Source organism: Prionailurus viverrinus, chromosome F2 (assembly GCF_022837055.1).
Source record: "Prionailurus viverrinus isolate Anna chromosome F2, UM_Priviv_1.0, whole genome shotgun sequence".
NCBI lineage: Eukaryota > Metazoa > Chordata > Mammalia > Carnivora > Felidae > Prionailurus > Prionailurus viverrinus.
The window spans coordinates 74,859,409-74,886,313 of NC_062578.1; the positions used below are offsets into that span (position 1 = coordinate 74,859,409).

Below are 26,905 nucleotides of genomic sequence, written 5' to 3' on the forward strand. Positions count from 1 at the left end.
TATTCCCAATGGAAGGCATTGTGCTGGACGCCATGAAACTGTAGAAGGGATTCTCGTATTTCAAAGGGTGAAACCCGATGAACTTCAAGATCCCATGAAAACTAGAAGTTCTCTGAGAGCCAAGTTTATGCCCCTTCTGTAGCTGGATAAGCAACTCAGTCAGTCAGTCAGTCAGTCAGTCAGTCAGCGAATATTTGTTGAGCACCTTCTGTGTGTTAGGCACTGCTCTAGGAGCTGAGTTAGAGATGTGAACAGTTGATGGCATAGAAATCACCCAAGGGAAAGGGGACAGTAAGGGGAACTCGCACCTTGGGAGAGAACTTTGCAATGAGCCCAGAATGACACCAACATGAAGATCAGGAGGAAGGACAGTCGGGGGAAGCACCGGGCGGGAGTGTGTGCGGCGTTCAAGGAGCAGGAAGAAGAGAAAGGGAATTAACATGGGGGAGGGGGCGGTGGTTAGCGGGAAAGAGACTCGGATCTTGTTTAAGGTGCCTGTTTATTCTTCCTGAGTGGTCTGTATGTCCAGACTTCGCCGGAAGAGACCAAGGTTCCTAGGGTTTAACTTACTTGCCCTACAGCCCCCAGCTGATAAGGGACACCACCCAGGTCCAGCTCGACAGGCTATGGAGGTGAGCTCACTGTCACTATTCTGTTGGCCTTGCAGAGGGGCTTCCCGCCCCCCTCCCCCGGCCCCCGGCTTCCCTCACACTGTTCCAGCCCTGTGTCCTCCTCAAGCACCTGCTGAAGATTCCTGCTTCCCACAGGACCAACGTCATCCCTTTTCCTGGCACTCAGTGCTCCTCGCTGTTTGTTCTCTACCGTCCCCCCCACGGCAGCGTCACCGTTCAAGGCCTCCACGCCCCCTCCACTGTAAGAACCTGACATTCCCCTCCACGCTTCAGACAGGCCTCCCGCCTCTTCACCATGCACTTCGCCACTGCCCTTTCCCAACCTGTGTGGGACGCCCCCCCTCCCCCGCCCCTGCAAGCCCTATCCCAGAGCTCACCTTGTTCATACATATTTCCAGACCCCCCCCCGCCCCCCACCAAAGGTAATTGCTCCCTCCTCAGAACACCCCTTGGAGTTGTCCCTGCTCACGGGAATAGGGACACGGGAATATGGGAGTCACGAGCAACAGAAGGGGGTTCAAGATATTTGAGAGCCGTGTGCCCACGCACAGGTATTACTAATCCCACTGCCTTTCTAGGTCTCAGGGTCCGCAGGAAAATGTGTACAGACTACCTAGCACGGCACGAGGCACGCATACGAATGTCTCCCTTTCCCTTAAAGTGGAGCCTATGCTTGGGAAGGCAGGTGCATGTGTAACACGTGACCTTGGCCCGCCCCCAGAGCGATGACCCATAATTATCCTCTCATTAAATGAATAAATGAAGGCTATGCACCTGCCTTCTGGACAAAAGCACCTAATTGTGAAGATTGGGTCTTCACCTCCGGGGAAGACGGTAAGCCAACCATGGACATCATCTGGGAGAGATCAGACCCTATTGCTTCTCCAGAGATGGCAGTTGCTTTTATTTCTGGAACCATCTCCAAAGCTGGAGAAGTGGTCCGTCTCGATGGGCTGAATTCTACAGATGGAGTGAGGCCTGCGTGGCCTAGGAGTCTGTGTGTTTCCTGGAGAGGCCTCTTGACTTGACAGCCTTCTTAGGAAAGAGAAAAGTGAAAGCTTTGTTCTCACCATGCTTCTCTGCTGGGATGAGTTGCACAAACGTGTTGATTCACTAAAGTTGTTCTCTTTGGTCATTGCTCAACCTAGCCCTCCAGTCCCGCCTCGGGGGAGATGGCACCACTTCCCAGCTCTGTGGAGGGTTGATAAAGAGGCCAGCGTATTGCTCAGAGCTCAGGAAGTTCAGTCTTTGCAGCTTGGCCTTCTTTACAAAGTTCCTCTAGGTGCACCGATGTGCAAACCCTTTTATTTCCTAGATCTAACTCGGTCACTCGCTTATTTAGATGAGTAATATATTAAATGAAGGTTAACCTCGGGTCAGCCATGAGGCTAAGCTCTAGGGGGACAAGGGTGACGGTGACATATGTCCTGCCATCCAGTAGCTCAGCGTGAGTCAAATAGGGGCCGGGAATGAACCACGATGCCAGGGCAGCGTGATGGCGATGACAGAGATGAGGGAACCCAGTGGGAATGGCTGGGGTTTGCAGACAAGCCAAAGGCTTGACAGAGGGGTGACTTTCAGCTAAACCTTGAACATGAGAGTTGTCCATCAAAACTAGACATTTGGTGGTACAGCCAGGATGTTCATTTTGTGCCTTCTCTCTCTCTCTCTCTCTTCTTTTTCACTATGGGATGACTTCAGTTACATCTTTTTTGGAGTTGGAAGCGACTTCCGTATCTTTCGCTCATCTGTCATACTGCCTCCTGTGACCTCCTTGCAGCTGGGACAGGCTGACAAATGGCTTCTCCTCAGATCAGCTCGGTCTCAGTCCTGTTTTGCTCAGCCTTCCATAGCCCCGCCATCATCCTTAAGGAGCATTGTGTGGACTCCTCATCTGGTCCTGCCCCAACTTGCCTTCCCAGCTACCTGCCTCTTTCTCTAGTCGCCTGGACAGGCTCTGCCGGGTTTTGCCTCTGAGTTTACTCCTGTTGTTCCACTGACCGAGAATGGCTTTCCCATCACTTTAGGATCTGCCAGGATCAGGGATGAGTCTCCTGTTGGGGCCCCAGCCAACGCTTTGATCCTTTTATCTTACTGAGTCAGAGGCTGGTCAAAGGGCCTGTGTTCCCTTCACTCCCTGCAAAAGGTGGGGCCAGGCCATGTCTCCCCTGCTCTTGTCCTCTGCCCAGAAGTGGGATTCTTTGATTATACAAATGGTCAGGGCCCCAGACTGGCTCATGCCATTTGGCATTGGCGGGGAAGAGGGATGACGACATCTTTGGTACCGTTTGCCTGTAGCTGAGCCTCGACCGGTAGCTATCCCAGAGGCAAGAAGTTTGCCGATCGTTATTGTTCCTAGCAGCAGAGCAGACACTGTGGGTCTATGGCGACGTCCCAGCTGGACTCTCTTGTCCTCAGCCCACTTAGAAAAGGGCCTCTTCCCGTTTTCTAGTATGATCATCTCCAAACTTTCGGTCGTGCACCCAGACAGTAAGAGTTTTGAGTAAGCACCCCCATATATGCCCATTGAGTCATGAATTATATATGCAGATGACGCTGCTAATACACACGTTATAAACAGAAAAATAGGTGCAAAGTGTAAGACTAGTTAAATAATATATTCTGGAATTTTCTTTTGGTGCCCCAGCGGACTGGCTTGTGCACTTCCTTTGGGAGACCAGGACTCTAACAGAAACATAAAGGAGACAGGCATCGTTTCTGAGCAAAGAGAGATCTTAACAAGGAATTCTGAAAGGCCACATGTTATCTTTGCCCGTGCAAATATACAGTCCGGCTTCTGGGAGGGGCACCGAGGTCCTTGTGAGCTCTGCTCAAGAACAAAGGCCCGTGGGAGTCTTCCCATGAGAGGGAAGAGTCGGTCGTGCTGCTGCTGGGTGGAGTCAGGCCCCAGGAAGAGAAGTTTTTCAAGGGTCTCTCCTAGAACACCCTCATTTTCCCATCTCCATGCTGGTCTGACTTTCAAACACTATAGGTTCCATGAAGGCAGGGAGCCACCTGTCTTGTCAGTGATCAGCACCTGGGACTAGCATCTTCCATAGCCAGAGCAACCTTTACCTATTACTAGAAGGAAGTAAGGGGAGAGGGGAGGGAAAACCGGAGGGAAGGACAGAGGGAGCAGGTGTAACATAAAAATAATTTTAAAAAACCCCTCCCCTCCCTTACAACTTCCTTAAGGCCTTAATCACTCCGATTCCCGGCAGCATCTGATTCCCGATTCCCAGCCGGTCCATCAAAGGGGACCAGGCGTGGAATTATCCTGATAATAGACTCACAGCATCCGAGCCGTCTGCGTCCCCGGGGAACAGCCGAAATAGCTGGCCGGACATTCAGTGATAAGGCCTCTGCGATTAGCCTCCCCTCGCGAACCGAGTGAGGCCCCTTCACTGCCCTGCCCTGGCGGTTTCATCTCCAAAAACATAACAGTAATGAAACTGGCCCAGCTGCCTCTGAATGTGCCTTACTAGCCCCCCAGTGAGGTTAAGATCCGTGACAGAATGATGATGTATTCCCCTAGCATCCCCTCCAACGCTCTCATCCTGTGATGCCTTAACGCCTCTGTGCGATGCGCTTTTGTACTCACGACAAGATCCTGCTGCCGTCATCTAAAGCTGAGCAAGCTCGGAGCCGGCCGTGATGTAATTTACGGCGGTGTCATCCATTCATCGGCGCCTGGACGCGTGTGAAATTGTTAGCCGGCATCTACTTCATTGTCCCCTGAGCCACGACTAATTACATGCAGCGGCGTGCGTTGGATGAGGAGGACAGGGAGGGACAGGTGAGCTCGGTGGCTTAAAATATCCTTGGCCGAAGCGAAATTCAACCCCGGAAGGCTTCTTTCGACTGGAGAATATTTCCCTAGTTTTCACTTTAGTTGGAGTAGCAATACCATTATAAATAACAACTACACTCCGGATAGTGCTTTAGCTTACTTCATTTTTGGAAGAACTCTTTTGAAATGTCAATTATGAGCTTAATGATTCCTTCTTTTTTCTTTTTTTAAGTTTATGTATTTTGAGAGAGAGAGAGAGAGAGAGAGAGTGGGGGAGGGGAAGAGACAGAAGGGGAGAGAGAGAATCCCAAGCAGGCTCCGCGCGCGGCCAACACAGAGCCTGATGCGGGGCTCGAACCCACAAAACCACGACATCATGCCCTGAGCCAAAACCAAGAGTCGGTCACTTAACCGACTGAGCCACCCGGGAGCCCCAGTGATTGCTTCTACTTATCAGCAACCGAACGTGTACAACACTTCACATGTTGTCTCATGAATTCACCCCAACAAACGAATGAGGCAAGTCCTCTCCTTGCCCTCATTTGGCGTGAAGGAAACTGAGGCCCAGGGAACTTGAATCACTTTTCTAAAGACACACAGCGGTGAGTAAGAAGGATTGCTGGACTTGAGCTTGGCCCCGCGGACCCCATGGCCCGTGCTCTGGATGCTACACCTTGAGACCCAATATGCCCGCTTTACACACGGGGAGACCAAGACCCAGAGAGTAAGGCCACTTGCCAAGCTGTCAGTGCAAGATTCGATACGGTTTCTCCAATCCCAACGCCCATGTTCTGTGCAGTTTTCCTATAGCTCTAATAATTTCTGTTTCCACCTGACACATCGGAAGGGGATGATGTTGGGAATAATGTGAAATGGGCTCCAGGAGCTCAGCAGGAGCAGGAACTCAGAGGCTTTGCCTCTTCAGCTCATAGAGGTGCATCAACACCTTAGCCAGAGTCCCCTGGGAGTGCCTGCCTGGGAAGGTTTGGGGAGTCGGTCTCCTTGAATTGAGGGCCCAGGGGCTGTCAGGGCCACCCTGTGTTCAGGGTGGGGGCTGGGCTCACACCTCACACCCCGCCGGGGCTAATACAAGGCAAAGAAGTAGCCACCACAGTGGAAAAGGCTGAGCCCATCCAAACACAGGAGGCCTCACGGGGCAGGGTAGGCGTGTGAGGCTCAGGCCTGAAGATACGGACACCAGGACAGGCCAGGCCCGAGGGTCTCAGTCCAGCTGGTCAAGCAGACACAGTTTCCCCTCAGGAACCCCAAAGAGCATGTCCACCGTGACCTCTCCGGTGTGGATGTTGGGTGGGAGCCCCAGACAGCCCGCTTAACCTGCAGCCCATTGCCCCCCACCACTGTGGCCAGCTCAAGGATTCCAACCTGGAACCCGGTTCCAGCACCCTCTAGCTGAATCCCCGGGGGCTCCCTGACTCCTCCCTTTGCACATGGCACACGGGAAGGCCTGTCTAGGCCGGTGCCTGGCCTCCTGGTCTTGCTTTTTGTCCAGGTGCCCCTTCTGACAAAGACCCCTCTGGGGAGGGGCGAGTACCAGGCCTGTCTCCTTTCTGCTCTTCTCCCACTCTCTGCTTCGATCACCGCTGATGCCATCCGGACAGCCCAGGTCACGCCCTTCGTGTGCTGTCCTCTGAGGGGCCGCCCTGACCCCCTTGGGCCCAGGAGTCAACCACTTCCTCTCCTGCACTCTCAAGGCCACGGGTGTTCACCAGAACCTCAGACCGCACACACAGTGCACGTCTCTAGGGCAGGTGTCCTGAGCCCTTTGTCCTGGTCGGGAGCCGGCCGGTGGCATTTGCTGAAGGAAAGGAAGGGAGAAGAAAGTAAAGGAAGGGTGAAATGGAGAGAGGGAGGCAGTCTGGAGGGGACTGGGAGGAAAAGAGTCACTGGACATGACTTTCTCACTTCCAGAAGTCTTTGCTAGGTTGCACAATCTTCCGGACCCTCCTGTTTCTTGGGGCAGAATTCATACATCATGGCTGGCTGCAGGAGTCAAACCCAGCAGGGAAAACAAGTGACTCAGGAAAATTGAGGAGGCCAGGCTTCCATGCTGGGCCAGCTTTCTCCCAGCACAGGCACCAGCGGGGTCACCTCCCTCAACCTCTGTCCTTCCACCTTGACCTCAGGTACAAGGATACAGTGCTGGGCAAGGAGCTGCCCTTGGTGCCATGCGCGTGTCAACCCCACCGGCCCGCACGACAAACCTAAGAGGTGTGGACAGAATCCCGCCTTTGCGAAACGAATTCGGTGAGGTGAATCGATTTGCCCGAAATGACAAGGCCACCACGTGGCAGAGCGGGGATTCGAACGCAAGTCTTTCTGGTCCTTGCCCGCTTTTCTACACTGGGAGTTGTTTCCAAGGTTTCAGCGTAGTTAGAGGTGGTCTCGGGCAATGAAGGGCGGGTGTGCAGGTGTCGTGCGGGCTCGTATCCACAGAACTAACATTGGTAGAAGCAGAGGAAGCTGGGCAGAGCTGCTCACACGGTGCCTTTCTTGCAACCCTCGCAACAGGTCTGTGAGGCAGGTGCTCTGTAGCTCAGGGACTGAGGTGTAGAGATGTAATTTCTTCAAAGCCAAAGAATAAGAAGGTGGTAAAGTCACAGTTCAACCCAAGCTGTGAGGCTCCCCGCCTCGGCGCCGCTCTCTCCCCGTCATCCCGCTCAGCCTGCCAGCCGACCGTCCGGCCATTCATTCCAGTCCCATCCTGCTGGATCCATGTCTAGGGGAGGCCTCCAGTGCACACGCTCCGTGTTAGACTCCGGGGGCGAAGGACTAGCCATCCTAACCTCTGCCGTCAGAAGTGCGTCTTCGGGAGGCTCCAGTGCCCGGCAGTTTACTGAGAGCCTGCAGAGTGCCGTGCACCGTTTTCGGCACCAAGGATGCAAAGACAAATGATTCGGTGGCATTCCTAAAAGGCTGTCTGCAACCCCCTGGGCAAGAGCCTTTCCTGACTCTCCGTCGCTGTCCTATAAGCTATGGTTGACCACCCTCTGAAATTTGTCTCTTGCTTGGGCTGGATTCCTCTCAAATTTACTCTACATTACACCTCGATGCAAATGCCCCTTTTCACTCAGGAGAAAAAATAGGCTCATCCATCTATCCAGCTGTCCACCTGTCCATCCGTCCATCCATCCATCCATCCATCCCTCTGTCCATCTGTCCATCTGTCCACCCGTCCGTCCATCCATCCATATATCCATCCGTCCATCTGTCCATCCGTCCATCCATCTGTCCATCCATCCATTCATCCATCCCCTCACTCATAGTCACTGGCCCACTAATTCAAAACCTACTTATCTGGGTCCCAGATCCTGTTCTGGGGGTGCCGGGATACTTGGGACCCATTTCCTTTCTTCTCTAGCTCATGTGGTTAATCAGTCCCCTGAACCCATGTGCCATCTGACCCCCTCCCCTAGAGTGGCTGTCTATTTCAAGAAAGTCTGGCGTGTATGTGTGTGTGGTTGTATGTCTGTGTATACCCAAGCGTGTCTGTGTGTATAGGTGCATTTCTGTCCGCGACCGTGCGTGTTCCCGAGTGTGTGTGTCTGGTGTGACAGTATGTGTGAATGTGTCTTTGTGTGTGTGTAATCCTCCAGGGCCCACGCTTTCCCTCTCTTCTACCCCGTGCGCTGGCCCAGCTGGCCCCCAAAACAAAGCTACAGGAAGACATAGAAAGAAACATCGGGCACTTTTGCAAGCTCTAATTACGAAATTATTTTTAAAAAGCCACCTATACCCAACGCGTATGGATGAATTGCTGATTGAGGATGGACGGAGAGCGTCCCTGCATTCTAAACACCTTGGAAATAAGGGGCCTGTCATTGCCTCAGCCATCACGCAGAGTGTCCCTTTTAAAGGGTGATAGCTTTGCCTGGGAAACCAGTACTTTTCAGTGGCAAGCATTTAAATGGTTTCTGACAGCCAGAAGGTGACTGAGGCAATTAGGTGTAATGTTTGTGACAGACAGAAAAAGGCATTTTGGCAAGGCTGCAGGAACCTGGAGGAAAAAACACGACAGGAGAGCAAGCTCTGATCTGAAGGGCAGAGCCATGGCCCGGCTCCTCCCCCTTCCCAAGCTGAAGAAGTGTCTGCCAGGTGTCCCCTCAGAGGGCTCTCCCGACAAATGCCCAGGTGAGGCCTCCACAGGTAAAAGGGACAGGTGTATGGCCGAGCCACATTGGAGGCCAGTGTTTGCCACGGAGGCTGGAGAAGGGAGGAAGAGTCCAGAAATTCGCCTTCATCCCCGTTCCCTCTGGCAGATGGATGCCGGCGGAGCGGTGGCTGTGGAGACAAGCAGCCCGGATCCAGCTCCCGACAGCGTGGACACAGTCAGTGGGGAATCGAAGTTTGCAAATAAAATACGCCAAGGTACAGCCTCCCTGCAGGGCAGTTTGGCAGCTCATCATGAAAAACCAAAAGCGTTTTAAAAATATTTCTATACAGAATGCAGAGCGGGGCCCCTGGGCCTTGAGTTAAGTGGTGGTTTCTTAGCTATGACGCCGAAGGTACCAGCGGCAAAGAAAAATAGCTAACGCTGCGCTTCATCAATGATAAAAATTCTGAGCTACAAAAGCCACCATTAAGAAACTGGAAAAGACTGGGGCCCCTGGGTGGCTCAGTCGGTGAAGCGCCCGACCCTTGGTTTCGGCTCAAGGTCACGATCTTGCCATCATGAGATTAAGCCCCGTGTCAGGCGCTGTGCTGACAGCTCAGAGCCTGGAACCTGCTTCAGGTTCTGTGTCTCCCCCTCTCTCTGCCCCTCCCCTGCTTACGCCCTCTCTCTCTCTGTCTCTCTCTCAAAAATAAAATAAACATTAAAAAGCTTAAAAAATAAAAAAAAAAAGAAAGTGGAAAAGACAGAATGGGAGAAAACATTTGCAAATCATCTATTCGACAAGGGACCTGTATCTGGAATATACGAAGAACACTTCTAACTGAATAAGAGAAAGACAAATAAACCCATTTAAAAATGGGCCAAGGAGCTAAATAGATATGTCTCCAAAGATGTCCAAATGGCCCATAAGCACATGGAAAGATACTCAACGTCATCAGACGCTAGGGAAGTGAAAATCAAAACCACAACGAAATACCACTTTATACCCGCTAGGACTGCTGGACTACTAATAACTTTTTGAGACGATAAGAACTGGTGAGGATGTGGGGAAGTTGGAGCATTCACACACTGCTTGTGGGGGTATAAAATGGTGCAACTGCTTTAGGAAACATTTTGGCAGCTTCTCAGGAGGTCGAAATAGGGGAAGCACGTAACCCTGCAATTCTACCCCTAGGTACACAACTGAGAGAACTGAAAACACACACACACACACACACACACACACACACACACACACACACACCTGAACATGTGTATTCATAGCAGCATTATTTAGAATCGCCAGAAAGTGTAAACAACCCAAATGTCCACCTGCGGATGCAAAGATAAGCTAAATAGGGTAGACGTCTACCATAGAATATGATTCAGCAATAAAATGGAACAAAGTTGTGCTACGTGGATGAAGTGGAAGGATCCAGACACAAAAGGCCACATGTTGCGCGATTCCATTTTTATGAAATGTTCAGAACAGGCAAGTCTGCCGAGACAGAAAGTGGATTAGTGGTTGCCTGGGGCTGGGTGTGAGGGTGGCACTGGGGAACGACAGCTAATGAATGGGTTCATGGTTTCTTTGTGGGACGATGAACAGATTCTAAAATTAGATCCTGGTGATGCTTGCATGACTCTGTGAATATAGCTAGAAACCACTGAACTGTTTGCTTTGAGTGAGCAAACTGTATGATATGTAAGTTACATCTCAATAAAACCATTTTCTCAAGACAGCTGTAGATGCCGAGACACAAAGCTTTTTAAAACCTATATAAATGTTCATCACATGTGTATGATACATCGTGCACAAATATTTTCCTTTAATATTTTCACACAGTGTCTCTTTAGTGAGAAACCATTAAATGTCAGGCGAGCAGCTCATGCAACACATTTTTTTAACGATCTGTCAGAAGAAAAGCATCCTTTCTGACCTCCTAAGGCCTTTGTGTGAGGAAATCATCAAGGATATGTGAATGGATTTAGCTGTAATGGTGTATGTCCATTGCAGCTTTGTCCAGAACGTCGTAAAACTGGAAACAATCATTGCTACCATTTATTGAATACACAGAGCTGGTAGCACACTCCACCATTACAATGCAAAGCATCTTTTGTCTTCCACAACGATCCTGCGGGGAAGCCATCGGTATCATTATAGTCCTTCCGATAGCTGAGGATAGAGTCTCCAGTCAAACGTCTACGAAGCAGAGCTGGGATTTTCATCCAATTCTGTCAGATTCCACAGCCTTCCGTGGTTCCTGCCCTCCCTATGACTCTCCCTAGCAAAGCACCTGATTGCACAATGGCTTGAGAAACGGTCTCGTAACTGAATAGGCAACAGGACAGAATGATATTCACGGTTGACGCGTAGGTGAAAACTACGGGTTCAGCACCGGTGTGAGCTCACTTATTTCCTACATATACACATATAGACAGAAGTATTCATGCATGCATATATATACACACGCACACTGACAGTATTTAACAGTGGTGTTCCTTTAGTGGGAGGATTACATGTAATTTTCTTTGTGTTGCTCACCTATATTTCCCATTGTGGATTTTTTGGGCTGCTATTTTTACTCTAAAACTTCCAAAAGTTCTTGGGGTGCCTGGGTGGCTCAGTCGGTTGAGCATCCGACTTCAGCTCAGGTCATGATCTCGCGGTCTGTGAGTTAGAGCCCCGCGTCGGGCTCTGTGCTGACAGCTCGGAGCCTGGAGGCTGCTTCCGATCCTGTGTCTCCCTCTCTCTGCCCCTCCCCCGCTCATGCTCTGTCTCTGTCTCTGTCTCTCTCTCTCTCTGTCAAAAACAAACATTAAAAAAAATTCCAAAAGTTGTGTTTAAATAAACTAAGGTAACACCAGTGGATACAGGACCATGCACGCCAGGCTTTTTCTAGGGCATGAAGAGAGTTGGCATTTTGGCAAGGCCGTGATGACAGTGAGGCTGGTTTTGGGGACCACCCTTCTTAGTCAGGCCTGCCTCCCTTCTCCCTCAGGGATCCTCCTTCTGTTCCACCCTCAGTGCCCCTGCAAAGTGTTCTTAGATGGCCTTGGCCATGCCTCTTGCCCACTGATCGGCTTATGCAGTTAAGCGATAATGAGTACCTTCTTCTTGACGTGAGTCTGTTATATTTTAGTATAGAATTAATATTTTCAATGTAATTTATTTTTTTTCTAATTACAAATATCACATAAGTTCATTGGAAACAAACATAGAATATTCTGAAAGGTACAAAAAGCCAATCAAACTCATCTGCCACTCCCTCGCCTTGAATTAATAGGGGATTCTGGGGATTGATACAGCTGGGCTATATCAAGACCCTGGTGGGGGCAGTAGGCAAGGGTGACAGGGCAAAGGATGTCCATGAATTCCTCATGATCTCTGCCATCAATGGAGGCAGCATGGCATCATGGGAAAGCCACAGCATCTTGGGATAAAATAAAAAAAAAAAAAACTGAGTTCTTACCCCTTTCCCCTGGTATTAGCAGGTTACTAAACTTCTTTGACACAGTCTCTTGAGTAGACCCCCAATTCTTTTTGAATAAGTGGGGAATGGACAAAAGAATGATTACATAAGTAGCATAGTTTCCTTGTAAGTAATATCGGTTCTTTCTGCCTCATAGGGTGGTTGTGGGTATTTAAGACAATGTAAGCAAGAGCTCTATATGATGCAGAATGCGGTACGGTTGTCAATGCGTGTCAAAGCAACTCAAAGTGGTTTCTCTTGTGTCTCACTCCTTCCATGGGAGAAGCAGACCTTCCCGGCTTTCACCGTCCTGAACACCCCTGCAAAGACCTTGTTTCTGAGTCACCAGTCACTAGCCACGCATGAGTGGCATGGAAAATAAGGGTCTGTGCTGTATTTAGTTAGTGTTGTTTTTAGTGGTCGATGGTGCAGTGGAGGACAAAACAGCAAGCCTCGTAATCTCTGGCTCCGCTACTTTCAAGCCAAGACCTTGAACAAATTACCTACCCACTCCGAGCCTCAGTCTCTCCATCTATAAAGTGGGGATGGTAATACTTACAAGGTTATCGTGGGGATCACGTGAGAAAATGCGCAGGAATGACCTGGCTTTTAAAAGGTGCTTTGTAAAGGTTCAATTCTCCTCCCCCTCCCTTGGAAAGTTTATATAATTTATCTTATTTTTTTTAATGTTTATTTTTGAGACAGAGACAGAGACAGAGACAGAGTGTGAGCAGGGGAGGGGCAGAGAGGGAGGGAGACACAGAATCTGAGGCAGGCTCCCGGCTCTGAGCTGTCAGCACAGAGCCCGACCCGGGGCTCGAACCCACGAACCGTGAGATCATGACCTGAGCTGAAGTTGGGACGCTTAACCGACTGAGCCACTCAGGTGCCCCAAAAAGTTTATATAATGTAAAGATAGAAAGATGGAGGCAGGGGGAGGCTGAGAGGCCCAGCAGGGCTCGGCAGATACCCCACAACAGGGAGGAAGCATCCGGACAGGAAGACTTGCCTCCTGCTCAGTTCCCTGAACCACAGAGAAATCAGGCTACTTTTTGACTTTTGCAATGAGCCGTGATTTCTGAAGGACTACCCCACTTTCGTACACTGAAAGTTGTTTTCAAAGGTTTAAAAAGAGTGGCAGTGTTGGGGCTCCTGGGTGGCCAAATCGGTTAAGCGTCTGACTTCAGCTCGGGTCACGATCTCAGGGTTCATGAGCTCCACATCAGGCTCTCTGCTGTCAGCACGGAACCTGCTTCCGATCCTCTGTCCCCCCCCGCCTCTCTCTCTCTCTCTCTGCCCCTCTCCCCCGCTTATTCTCTCTCTTCCTAAAAATAAATTATCAAACTTTAAAAAATAAAAAGAAGAGTGGCGATTAGAATTAAGCAATGAAGGGCGGACGTGTGGTTGTCCCCTGATCGTGCTAATTGAGCTTAAGGGCAATAGAAGTAGCAGGAGCCAGTAGGCCATTTTCTCCGCACCAGTTCGGTACCCAGCGCATTTCACGAACCCCTCGCAGCAAGTGTGTGAGGCAGGCACCTTACAGCTGAGGGGCTGAGGCTTAAACAGGTGGAGTGTTTTGAACACACCCACACTTCTTCACCAAAGAAGAAGGACCCCCACTGAGCCTCCGTTCACACGCCCTCCTAAGCTGGGATTTGTACCAGGATCTAGCGTTAAGATCCTTCAAGACAACAGCAACACCGGAGCTGATGATTTTCGAAGGACGTGAGCAAGGCCGAAGAGACACCCTTTTTTTTTTTTCCCTCGTTCAAATTCTCTGGGCTTCCTTCCACCAGCTAAAACCAAGACCTGCTGATTCCTGAGGACAAAGAGGAGGGAGAGATGTGCTCTTACGCCCTAAGACTAGGATGTCAACGTGGAAGTTGTGTTCATTATAATCCCTTTGAAGTTTTGCCCAAACTCAAGTCCTACAAATTAGAGTAAAACTTGTGCTTTTGGGGGATTAAGAAGGTGATTTCAGTGTAGAAAACATTAGGGAGGATACTAGCACCGATGTGCGTGTATGGAGGCTTTAAGCAAAGTCCGTCTCTGCCTTAGCTTCCAGAATGCTCTTGGAGCTGCCTGGGCAGCTCAGTAATGTCCCCCAGTTCATCTGTCTGCACCATTCTAGTGGCTTCTGTGTCGGGCCCCTTCCCAGGAGGGGAGCTGGTGCCAAGCAGTTGAAGTGACACCTGGCTCATGCCTCCTGCTTTCTCTTCAGACCCTGTGACCCTGGTGGGCTCCCCGCCTCGGCGCCGCTCTCTCCCCGTCATCCCACTCAGCCTGCCAGCCGACCATCCGGCCATTCATTCCAGTCCCATCCTGCTGGATCCATGTCTAGGGGAAGCCTCCAGTGCACACGCTCTGTGTTAGACTCCGGGGGTGAAGGACTAGCCATCCCAACCTCTGACGTCAGAAGTGCGTCTTCGGGAGGCTCCAGTGCCCGGCAGTTTACTGACAGCCTGCAGAGTGCCGTGCACCGTTTTCGGCACCAAGGATGCAAAGACAAATGATTCGGTGGCATTCCTAAAAGGCTGTCTGCAACCCCCTGGGCAAGAGCCTTTCCTGACTCTCCGTCGCTGTCCTATAAGCTATGGTTGACCACCCTCTGAAATTCGTCTCTTGCTTGGGTGGGCTGGATTCCTCTCAAATTTACTCCTCATTACGCCTCAATGCAAATGCCCTTTTCACTCAGGAGAAAAAATAGGCCCATCCATCTGTCCATCTGTCCACCTGTCCATCCATCCATCCATCCATCTGTCCATCCATCCATCCATCTACCCATCCATTTACCCATCCATCCATCCATCCATCCGCCCATTTGTCCATCCATCCATCCATCTATCCATCCATCCAAACATCCGTCTGTCCATCCATCCATCCACCCATCTATTTACCCATCCATCCATCCATCCACCCATTTGTCCATCCGTCCATCCATCTGTCCATCCGTCCATCTGTCCATCCGTCCATCCGTCTGTCCATCCATCCATTCATCCATCCCCTCACTCATAGTCACTGGCTCACTAATTCAAAACCTACTTATCTGGGTCCCAGACCCTGTTCTGGGGGTGCCGGGATACTTGGGACCCATTTCCTTTCTTCTCTAGCTCATGTGGTTAATCAGTCCCCTGAACCCATGTGCCATCTGACCCCCTCCCCTAGAGTGGCTGTCTATTTCAAGAAAGTCTGGTGTGTATGTGTGTGTGATTGCATGTCTGTGTATACCCAAGTGTGTGTCTGTGTGTATATGTGCGTTTCTGTCCACGACCATGCGTGTTCCCAAGTGTGTGTGTGTCTCGTGTGACTATACTGTGAGTGTGTCTTTCTGTCTGTGATTGTGTGTATCCATCTGTGTGCTTGGACAGGGGCAGGTCCTGCGTCTGAGATGACTGTAATGGCTGACGGAGGTCAAGGTCCCTTATGATGTTCAGAGGCTGCAGGGAGAAAAAGCACTGGTCAGCGATCGTGGTTTTGCTCTGCACTATTTTAAAAGTTAAAACACACACACACACACACACACACACACACACACACACACACAGACACCCCAAACAGAAACTCATTGCCCTTTAATAGCTAGGTCAGACTTATATAAGCGTAGGCCCGGGGCCCAGAGGCCAAAGACTTTGCTGCCTCCAAACCCTACAAGGGCTCCTCCAGCCCTCAAGGTGCTAACTGCACCATTCACCACGCGGAGGTCACCCACCGTCTTCAGCCTGTCCTTAGTGACCCTTAAAGTGTGGCTTGTCATTCCCATTCAGATGAGGAAATCAAGGCCCCCAGATGCCAGTCATTTGCCCTGAGCCACTTCATCAGCAGGTACCAGGGCCGACGTGTGAACCTGATTTCTTCTGCCAGGTTCAGGCGGGACTGACGGCCTGGTCTGCGGACTCTAGGCAGGCCCGGGCGGTGTCCCTGGCTCTGTCCCCAAAGCCCTTGTTCTTTGTGCAGCTCTGCACGCCATGCCCTGCTCCAACCAGATGCTTTAAAGCAAGGGCTGAGCCGACCGTTGACTTGCTTAACCAGTGATTTTCCATGAAGAAAGACGTCTCCTTCAGCAAGATCAATGAGGACCACACACTCGAAGGAGAGGAAAGTTCTCTAAGCCATCACGCAGCATTGCTGTAACCCACGCCTCTAACCACTTCCTGATGGTATCGGGGGCCCTGGCTTTTTATAGTTGCACACGGTGCTGAAAACATTCGAGGCCCCCACCCTGAGTTCTGTGTCCTCACGGCCTACCTGCGGGCGAAGCTGGGCTCAGCGGCCCCACCTCAGCAGCCAGCAGATTACCAGCTCAATGTGCAACTTACAACACGGGACTGTGGGGCTCCTGGGTGGCTCAGTCGGTTGGGCATCTGATTTCAGCTCAGGTCACGATCTCACGGTTTGTGGGTTCGAGCCCCGAATCGGGCTCTGTGCCGGGAGCTTGAAGCCTGCAGCCTGCTTTGGATTCTGTGTCGCCCCCTCTCTCTCTGCCCCTCCCCCACTCACACTCTGTCTCTCTCTCTGAAAAACAAATGAACATTTAAAAAAAAAAACATGGGTCTTTGACCTTTTATACCTTAAGCGTGTGTGTGTGTGTGTGTGTGTGTGTGTGTGTGTGTGTTCTCTTAAGACAAATCAGATCCGGTGGCTCTCCAAAAAGCTGGACCCCTCGTCGTTCAAGAAATAAACCTGTGGGCTAAGTCATCTGGACCCTTATGTATTATCACCGTGGTTGAGTTCTGGCTCTGGGCTGCCCGGTTGTTTTATTTTCATGGCTACTTATTCTCTCCACGAGCTCAGGCGTTCGGACTCTGTGTGTCACTGATGCTGAAACTCAGAGCAAGCTGCTGGCTGGAGATCAGTGGTGCAGGAAGCTTGCTTTGTGTGTTTCGTAGCAAACCCCACTGATGGCAAGAGCCTCTGAGCTTCCCTAAATGGGTTGAGGACAGAAAACCAATGCAGAGGACCCCTCCCTATCTTGAGTGCAGGGACCAAGCAGCCAGCCCCATTCTGAGTGACCCGGAGCTGTCCGAAAGGGCTCGCAGGGACCAGGGTACGTTGCTGCCGACAGGATCCACACCCTACAGGCTCTCGTCTCTCTGGGCTGGGATTGAAATTGGCCTCACCCCTGACTCTGGCCACAAGGTTCCTCCTTGGTCCGGACAACTAAGTAAAGATAAGATGATAGTAATGTCTCCACCTTTCATCAAGAAGCTGCCAGGTGTAGGGGCGCCTGGGTGGCGCAGTCGGTTAAGCGTCCGACTTCAGCCAGGTCATGATCTCACGGTCCGTGAGTTCGAACCCCGCGTCAGGCTCTGGGCTGATGGCTCAGAGCCTGGAGCCTGTTTCCGATTCTGTGTCTCCCTCTCTCTCTGACCCTCCCCTGTTCATGCTCTGTCTCTCTCTGTCCCAAAAATAAATAAACGTTGAAAAAAAAATTTAAAAAAAAAAGAAGCTGCCAGGTGTATGTGAAAGGCTGACCGGGTGGCTGAAGGCTTAGCCACGGAGCCTGACTGCCTGCATTTAGATTCCGCGTCCTTCTCCACCCAGTCCTGTGACCCTGACCAAGTCGTTTGCCTCTCTGCGTCCCGCGCCCCTCATCCATAAAAGGAGACGATAATATCATCCGCCTCATGCGATGGTTGTGAGGCACCAACTAATATGCGTAAAATGCTGAGGACACGCGAGGAACATTCCATTGTGCACGGGCACACACTCCACCAGGGTTCGCCCTTCTGATTCTTAGACATCTCACCCTCGGGGGCCGCATGTGGTGCCGATACCACCGCGGCCACGTTACTCGGGAGGGAGAGGTGCTGGGTGACTTGTGAAGTCACCATGTGGAGTTGGCAGCAGGCTGGGGACCATGTTCAGCTGCGTCAGACCGCATTTGGCTTCTGAGACGCGGAGCCTCAACCCTCCTGGCGGCCAGAACCAGTCCCGGCCCCCGGCCCTCTCCCCGCCCTCTGGGTGTCTGCCCCACCCAGTGCTGCCCTCAGCTGCCAGCCCTACCCTCGGGATGGCCTGGCCTCATTGCCATGCCCATGCTCTGCCCATGACCTTCAGTCCTGACTGTGAGGCATAGAGACCCCTGGGACCTCCTGGGGGCGGTTCTGGAACACGCTCTGTTATTTCAGGAACTGTGTCCAGCAGGGATCTCCGGAGGATGGGTCTCCTCCCCTCTGGGCATCTCTCTATTGTCTGTTTTACACAAGGGCGAACAGCACCAATGACTCAGGTGCACACGGGCACCTTGCTGTGCAGCTTCCAGAAGGCCTTCCTCTGCACTACTTTATTCATCCTCTCAGAGACCCAGTGACAGCGGCGGCCTCGGTATACCCATTTCTGCATTTCTGCTGATTTTAGTTTCTGACGTTTTAGCCCAGGGTAGGGTCTAGAATGGAAACGTATTCTGTGGAGTCAGCCAGATCAGTGTTGTCTTTACGTTGGAGTGAGAGGGTACGTATGGTTCGACTCAAGAACACAGCATCTTGTTCTGGATATAAAAACACGTGCGGCCTAATGTGGGGGGTGGGGGTTAGAGCACGGCCAAGGCGGGCTGTTTGGACTGGGGTCTTAGCTCTGCCGGTCACCAGCTGCGTGATGTTGGGCAAGATCCTGAACCTTTCTGTGCCTGGATTTCCCCCTCTCTGAGACAGAGGGGTAAATAACCTTTACCTCTGGGGGTTGTGGAGAGGATTTAATCAGTTAATATGTATGAAGTGCTCACAACTCTACCCGAAATTCAGCAAATACTTAGTAAACGTTAGCTATCTTATTAGTTTTCGTTGCCAAGCTCCCGGTTCCTGGTACATATTAGGTGCTCAGTGAATGAGAATTTCCCTTTCCTCTTGGAGCCTCAGTTTGCTAACCTGCAAAATGGGACTGCCAGTCGTACCTACCTCGTATTAGTGTTGCAGAGGTTGCGTGAGACGGGCACACAGAGTTCCCAGGAGGGTTGGTACCCGGCAGGCGGCTGGAGGCAGCCAGTACGTGGCTGGCCCAGGCCCCTCAGTACAGAGCTGGGTCAGGGAACTGGAAACTCTCTGCCTGGGGTCCCGGAGCCTAACACACTCTGGAGCCCAGCTGCCTGGATCCGCGGGCTGGCTCGGCCCCTGACAGCATTTGTGGCTTTAGGCAAGTTCCTGAATTTCCCTGTTTCTCTGTTTTCATATCTGTGACAAGGGGGACAATAACAGCAGCTAACTTACTAGCTCTTGTGAGGATCCACGAGATAAGGCGGGGGAAGCTCTTAAGAATCGGGGTGCTCGACCGCAGACGAAGGGCCCTGGGGCTGCACCCCAGTCGAGGCACTCAGCCCACCTCTTCCGCCCTGGGCGGATGACCGGTCCCGCCAACAGTCCAGGCAGGGCGGATGGACCTCCTGCCATTGCCACCAGCCGTGTTCCTAGAAGGGAAACATTCCCAGCAAGCCGGCATCTGACACATTTGCACTAACTCTGCAGGCACGACTCACTTGTACAGTGACTCCGTTTCCATCACCTTCTAGGTGGGCATCTATTTCTTTTTTTTTTTATTATTTATTTTTATTTATTTTTATTTTTTTTTTAACTTTTTTTTTTCAACGTTTTTTATTTATTTTTGGGACAGAGAGAGACAGAGCATGAACGGGGGAGGGGCAGAGAGAGAGGGAGACACAGAATCGGAAGCGGGCTCCAGGCTCCGAGCCATCAGCCCAGAGCCCGACGCGGGGCTCGAACTCACGGACCGCGAGATCGTGACCTGGCTGAAGTCGGACGCTTAACCGACTGCGCCACCCAGGCGCCCCGGTGGGCATCTATTTCAAAGTCTAATTCCATCTTCACTGAGCCAGGAAACATGCTATTTAAGGAGACCTGGGAGGTGGGGCAGGGCGTGGCCCCGCAGTTCTCTTCGCACAGGACAGTTCTGGGCCTTGTCCCTGTTCAACCACCATTGGCCCTTGGCCTTAATAGACAAATTTACTCAGTGGATCACTCTGTCCAGTGCCCGCACTTCACAGGTGAGGAAACTGAGGCCCGGAGAGACACTCGTTCGTGATCACACAGCATGTTGGTACGATATTGATCCGTCCTGACCTCCCAAATGCCTGTGGACGTCCATGGGAAGGGTCCTGGGGCTTCCAAGTGTGGATGAAAGATACAGAGCCCTGATGTGGCCCTGAGGTCTCGGGCCGAGCTGGGGTGGGAAGGAGAACATCTAGACTACGTGTCCTGAGTCTGCCTTCTCTTCCAGGGTGGCTCCGTGTTCTCCCCAGCTGCTGTCATCAGCCAGGAGAGGGCTCGGCAGCAGGCAGCTGCTTTGGCAGAGGAGGTCGGCTGCCCCCTCTCGTCCATCCAAGACATGGTGTCCTGCCTCCGCCAGAAGCCTGCGAGTGTCCTTAATGACGCCCAGACCAAGGTGGGCACCTGCATGCACATTGGGGAGGGACACTCTCTAATCTTTTACAAGTGGAAAACCAGGCCTAGAAGGGACACCTGACCCACCCAAGGCCACATGGTAGGTTGATGACCAGCCGGAACTGGAATGCACATTCCTGACCCCAGCACCGTGCCCGGGCCCAGTATGTGATGGACCAAACATGGGCACAGAAGGTGGACAGAACTGGCTGCACATTGGATTTAATCTGTAAGATATAAATACAAAATACAATAGGGGCCTTTTACACTGGGAAGATAAAATGAAGTGACACGTGCGAAGGGTCTCACCTGTGCCGGGACCGTGGTGGCACGGTGTCAGGTGACAGCCACACGGATTAAGCATTGTGGTCACAGCTGCAATGGATTGGGGCCAGCCCATCCTCTTAGATAGGACAGCTGTGCGCTCCCCTTTCCAGACTCAGAAGACCCTGCTTCCAGCCCACAGTCTCGGGCTGTCCCTGACATTGATGAAGGGGACAGTAGCAGGAAGCTCTATTATCACCTCAGCCAAGGGCTTGATTCCTTCAGCTTTGGGCCCGGACCCACCTACCCGGAGCAGGTCTGACCCCCAGCTCCCCCAGGCGTGGGCTAGTGAGACAGTGGCTAGAGCTGATGAATTTCCCTTTTGGGTCCTGTCTCTGGCCACTGCCTGTCCCTCAGTCGGTGTCCTGCCTCCCTCACACACACCTACGGGCTCAGGCTTGCCCATTCCTCCCTGTGGATCCGTGCTCACCACGGCACGGAAACCCTGGGCAGCTCCCTGCGGACCACCCATCGCTCAGAGCGATACTTGCCTTCCTGTTGCCTGTGGCCCAGCGTCCTTCCTACCTGTTGTTCTTGTCATTTTCCTCCGATTTCCCCACACGGCCCCGGACTATGGATAGCCAGCGTCAGCATCCATTATGGTTAAAACCTGACCAAGTGAAGCAATGCAACTGATTCTTCTAGAACCATTTTTTTAAATAAAGGATAAAATCCATGCACATAATGGCCTCCCTTTGCACCCAATGTAGCTCCTGGCTGTGAGTGGCCCTTTCCACTACTGGGGTCCTGTGGTTGACGGCCAGTACCTCCGCGAGGCTCCAGCCAGGGCACTGCAGAGGTCTCCGCGGACGAAGGTCGATCTGCTAATTGGGAGTTCTCAAGATGACGGGCTCATCAACAGAGCGAAAGCTGTGAAGGTAGGCGGGGCAGAGCCCCAGAGGTCCCCTGAGGACTGTGCCCCAGTGACTCTGGTCCTTAAAGCCTGACCGGGGGCCCAGAGTCATTGACTTATTTGCTCATTTACAAACCAATCGCTAAAAAACTGCTGTGGGCACAGGCTGCATAAGGACCGTGGGAGATGGTAATGGGCGGAGTCATTTTGGACCTAAGACACTTGCAAGGTTGTGAGCAACACAGTCGTCTTCGCCTCCACATCCACAAACCCCATCTGTGAGCAAATCGCCATGGGAAGCAGCGAGCAGAGGCTGACCGAGGAGCTTGTGAGCTTCGGGCTTCCAGGCTGTGGGTGCCCCTGCTCCATGAGGGATGCTTGTCCCTCTGAGGGCTGGAGAAGGACAAAAGGGTGCCCTCTGCTATCCTGGCAAGGCAGCCCAAACACCATATGGGTTTTCTTACCTGGGGAAGCTGGGCGGGGTCATACCCTGTACCTGGCAAAGGCCGGTTCGTATGGCTGCTTGGAGACACAGCAAAGTGAGAGATAGTTGCGAGGTCTTCTGTCCCTTTTTTTTTTTTTTTAAGTTTATTTATTTATTTTGTGAGACAGAGAGAGAGAGAGTGTGAGCAGGGGAGGGGCAGTGAGAGAGGGAGAGAGAGAGAACCCCAAGTAAGCCCTGCACTGTCAGCACAGAGCCTGATGCGGGGCTCGAACTCACAAACCATATGATCATGACCTGAGCCGAAACCAGGAGTCAGGCGCTTAACGCACTGAGCCACCCAGGCGCCCCAGTCTTCTGTCTCTTTGAACACTCACTTCCTGCTCTGACCAGGTGCCCTCACCACGAAGTGGCCGGCCCTGAAAGAGGCCGGGTAGGCTCTCCTCTGGCCGGCCTCGTCAAGCCACTCTTGACACATCCTTTAGGCTGCCAAGCCCGGGATGGTGACTGCCGAGTGCAAAAGAAACACAGTGAGAAGACGCACTCAACACGGGGCACTGTCTGGCTCCATTGAATATGAGGCGGCGTAACTGGAATTAAAAAAAAAAAAAAAATCATTCATGCAGCCTAATGGCGTCCTGCATTGCCTCGGATTATTCTGTTCCCTCCGGTAATATGTCTCACTTAGGGTAATCTGTCTCACAGCAGTAAAAACACCACTCTGACCTGATATATACATACAAGAGTATTTATCAGGGCGTTAATTATTGTGGCGAAACGTTGGAAGCAACCCAAATGTGCATTAACGGAGCAATGGTGGCCTGAGTTGAGCTGCACACAAACTGTAAACTATGATGCGGGAAGTGGGAGGGACGAACCGGATACATCTCTGCTGACTTGAGGGGTACGTGTGATGTGCCGTTAAATGGAAAACAAAACATATTGGGGAGCAACGTGAAATTAAGGTAGCGTCCGTATTTTTTTAAAACAGCCAGCCTGTATGCATCTGTAAATATGTAAATGCGCGTAGTTTTATGTTTCTTCCTGAAAGGATTATAGGGTGGAAAGTTCTACCTACAGCCAGCACGAACATTGGCTATCTCAGAAGAGATGGCAGTGTGAACAAGAATATTATGAATTTAATATTACTTGGGGCCCCTGGGGGACTCAGTCGGTTCAGCGTCCGAGATTTCAGCTCAGGTCATGAGTTTGTCTCGTGGTTCGTGAGTTCAAGCCCACTTCGGGCTCTGCGTTGGCAATGTGGAGCCTGCTTGGAATTCTCCTCTGCCTCTCTCTCTGCCCCTCCCCTGCTCTCTCTCTCTCTCTCTCTGTCTCAAAAGATATAAACATTAAAAAAATGTTAAATAATACTAATATTACTAAACACATATGCATATATTACATATATATGCATACATGCTACATATAACATGAATAATATGTGTATATAGAGGTATGTGTGTAGATGGAGAGAGTAGTGTGTGTGTGTGTGTGTGTGTGTGTGTGTGTGTAAAACTTAGTCACTATTAGCTTCTGTCCAGTTGAGAAAGAACTTTTACATTTCTGATCCATTTCTGCGTCCATTTCTACATCTTTCTGCCGAGCACCCGCGTATAACACGGCCCTTATTTCAAGGGGCTGCAACTTAATTATTGAACCAGACTAACACTCAGGAAGCCCTGACAAGATGCCCCTTCTCCACCACTGGCCCCAGCCTTTCTTCTCTCAAGGTGTGGGTCTTTGGATGACTTCTGATCTAGCCCCTCGTTAGTTCAAAGGTAGTAAGTGGAATCATTTTAGTAGAAATTATGCACAGGTGTGCTCCTGTACTAATATGCGGCATTGCTACAAAAGATTCGTGGAAACGTAACAAATTTAAAGCATGGGAAAGAAATGAGTGTTTTTAGATTCGTGCTGTGCCATCGGGGTGCACCGTGCTGGAGACGATGCCCTGTGGCATGGGCACAGTGGACAGAAATGGCCACTGGCCTGGCCCCTTTTCCATGCAACCCCTCATTTAATGTTGCCCTGCGGGGATGTGGGAATCTTTGTGCTGGAGAGACAATATGCACACAGCTCTGATTCTTTGGACTGCGTGCTGGCAATTTATGCCAGCCATCTCTGACTTTAGAGAGGGGAACGGCTACTTTTATACTCCCAGGAGCCTGGGGATCACCCTAGATAGGGGGGTGCAGGTCCTGGGACCCCTCCACCCTGAGTGGAAAAGCCTCCACGACCTGGGGGCTGCGGGCTCTTACGAATTTGGGGCTGTGGTGGCCCAGAGGGCAGCCCTGATCTGTATTATCTGATTATGCCAGCCCATTGTAAGAGGGTTATGTGGCCACGTGGCCACCTTGGTCTTCCCTGGTCCTCTCTTGTAGCATGTTGGAGAGTTTCCCGGCTCTTTCCTGAAAATCTGAGCCCCCCACCCACCCAGCCAGGAGCCTGGATCCAGAGGGCTGGGGTCCCTCCTCAACAATGCGTTTTCCATCCTCTCATTGACTTTCCCTCTGAGGCTTTCAAGAAGATGTTTCCTGGGTGCATGCCCAAAGAAAGGTTGTGTCTGCTGACGGGAGCTCACGGCCCAGACCAGGACATGGCTGGCAAAGTGTGCCCTCGAGCCCGGGCACCAGAATAGGGAAGGCGCTCTTAGGGCATGGCGAAGCAGCAGCCGGCCCTGTTCCACGGCTGTTATCCAAACCCCCGTCCTAGGCCAGTGCCGCCCTGGGCACACTTACTCCTGGTTAGAGCCTCCCTCTCTTACTTCCCTTCTCCCATTGTTCTCCTCTGAACATGTGCTAGCGCAGCCCCTGATCTTGTGATCTTGTGAGCCTAGTCCTGCCAGGAACCCATCCGGGTGCTGATGCGGGGAACCGAGAGGGAGCAGGACATAGTGACGGTCGGAGTTGAAGCCGGCGTCTCTCTTCCGATGCCATTACGTGCTGCTGTCTCCTGAACGTGTGCCTCCAGCCGTGCCTTACACCCCCAGCCTGGGCTTCTCCCTGGGGCCCTAGACTGGTTTGGCTCACAGTCTATTTGCCATCGTCACTTACACGTCTTACAACTCCCAGCTCCTAACACACCCAGAAGGAGCCGCCGACTCCCCTGCGTCCCGCCCCAACGTGCATGTTCTGCTGAATTCATCTCACTGAACAGCGATCCTGCTTCTGTGTGCCGGGCTGCAGGCTAAAGGTCACCTTCCCTCGGCTCTCCTCCACCCTGCCAGCATTCTGTCCGCAAATCGGGTTGGCTCTATCTTCCAAGTGCGTCCAGGATCCAGCCACCTCTCACTGTCTCTTCTGCCACCACCCTGAGCCATGCCACCAGCCTTCTCCAGGACTTTTGTAACAGCCCCCAACCAGCTCCCTGCACCCCCTGAGGTCTATGAGGACCACAGTGGCCAGAGCTATCCCTTCACACTAGGTCTGATCCTGCCACCCCCACCTCCTGCTCAAAGCCCTCCGGTGGCCTCAGCTCCTGCCGAGGAAGTCATAGTCCTTGAAAGACCACTACCCGATGCAGACCCCTAATCACTCTGTGACCCCACCTCCTGCTACCCGCCTTGCTCTCTCCGCTTAATCCCAACTGACAGCTTTGGTGTTCCCCAGCTATGCCAAGCACGCTCCCATCTTAGTGTTTTGACACTGGCTGTTCCCTCTTCCAGAAGGTTCTCCAGATAACTCATCGCCTCACCTCCTTCAGGGTCTGCTTCTTCAGAGAACTTGCTTGACCCCTCAGGTGGAAAGGGCAGCCGTATCCCTAACATTCTCTCTCTCTTCCTTATCCTGCCCCCCCCGCCCCATCTTCCGCATTCACACCCCTTGATGTGTTAAATATTTGTTTATCTACTGTATTTCTTCCTCAACTAGACTGCGAGGCCCACGAGCACTGAGACTTTATCTGTTTTGCTTTCTGCTTTATCTCCAGTGCCTAGGAAAGTGGTCCGCAGTAAGGGCTCAACGACTCTTGATTAAATCGAAAGGACACCAGTGGGGAGACCCCACTGTGTGCCGGAATCTAACCTAGGAGCCTTCAAGGAAATAGTTCATCCTCAAACAACCCTATGAAGCAGGGATTATCATCCATTATCTATTATTTATGCAGACAAGAAAGCGGCTCAGAGAGAGCAGAGCTCAAATCCAGATCTAACTCCAGAGTCGTCCTCTTCCTGTTCCGGCCGGGAACAGCCGGGTCTTCCCTCCGAGGGCTTCTCACTGGCCGAGGGTGGTGGGTACTCGTGTGCACACAAACACAGCTGGCACCAGGGCTGTGAGGTGCAGACGGCTTTGCACTTTCACCTGCCCACGAACTGGTATTTAACACCATTTCGTCGAGGAAGCGGCGTCCAGAGATCATCACATGAGTCATGGGCAAAGCCGGGTCTCCACTGCAGATCCTCTGGCTCCCAATGGGGTGCTCTGCTCACCACCCCACGTGCGCTAAACCCAGGGACGGCGAGTGCATCGGCACCCCCTGTACACCCTCCCAGACACCATCGGAGCCCCGAGGAGTCCTCGGAAGCCTGGCCAACACAGGACTGCGACACTAGTGCGGACACACGAGTGGGAACCTGGCCACCAGCTGCCCTTTCTACACAGTATTGAAACACCCTGCCCGTGAGCGCCCCTGTGTTGCCTTCCCTCGTGACCCCCCTCATTCAGATTGGGTTTGTAGGTTTCTCCATTCCCCCCCGCCTCCCCAGAAGGTTCCATAATACCTGGGACCAGCTATCCCAGGATGGCACATTCCAGAGGGCCTCAGTCTCAGCGATTCCTTCTCCTGAATTCTTCCGAGTCAGCCCCGCTTCTCCCGCCCATCTGTGCTGAGAAGCAGAACGCTGCAGAAAACCACCACAGCCTAGAGCAGATGTCTCCTGCTCCCCAACACAGA

The 26,905-nt window shown here is 52.0% G+C and overlaps 2 protein-coding genes across 2 annotated transcripts in view; one reads left to right on the plus strand and one right to left on the minus strand.

Moving 5' to 3' along the window:
- Positions 1–26,905, plus strand: part of TG (thyroglobulin) — a 254,365-nt gene that overhangs the window by 196,571 nt on the left and 30,889 nt on the right. Inside the window, exons 42-43 of the mRNA XM_047842433.1 lie at positions 20,233–20,397; positions 21,431–21,598. Coding sequence (XP_047698389.1) covers positions 20,233–20,397; positions 21,431–21,598 — 333 coding nt within the window. The remainder of the gene's footprint in view (positions 1–20,232; positions 20,398–21,430; positions 21,599–26,905) is intronic.
- Positions 1–26,905, minus strand: part of SLA (Src like adaptor) — an 89,309-nt gene that overhangs the window by 39,486 nt on the left and 22,918 nt on the right. The gene's annotated exons all lie outside the window — the stretch shown is intronic.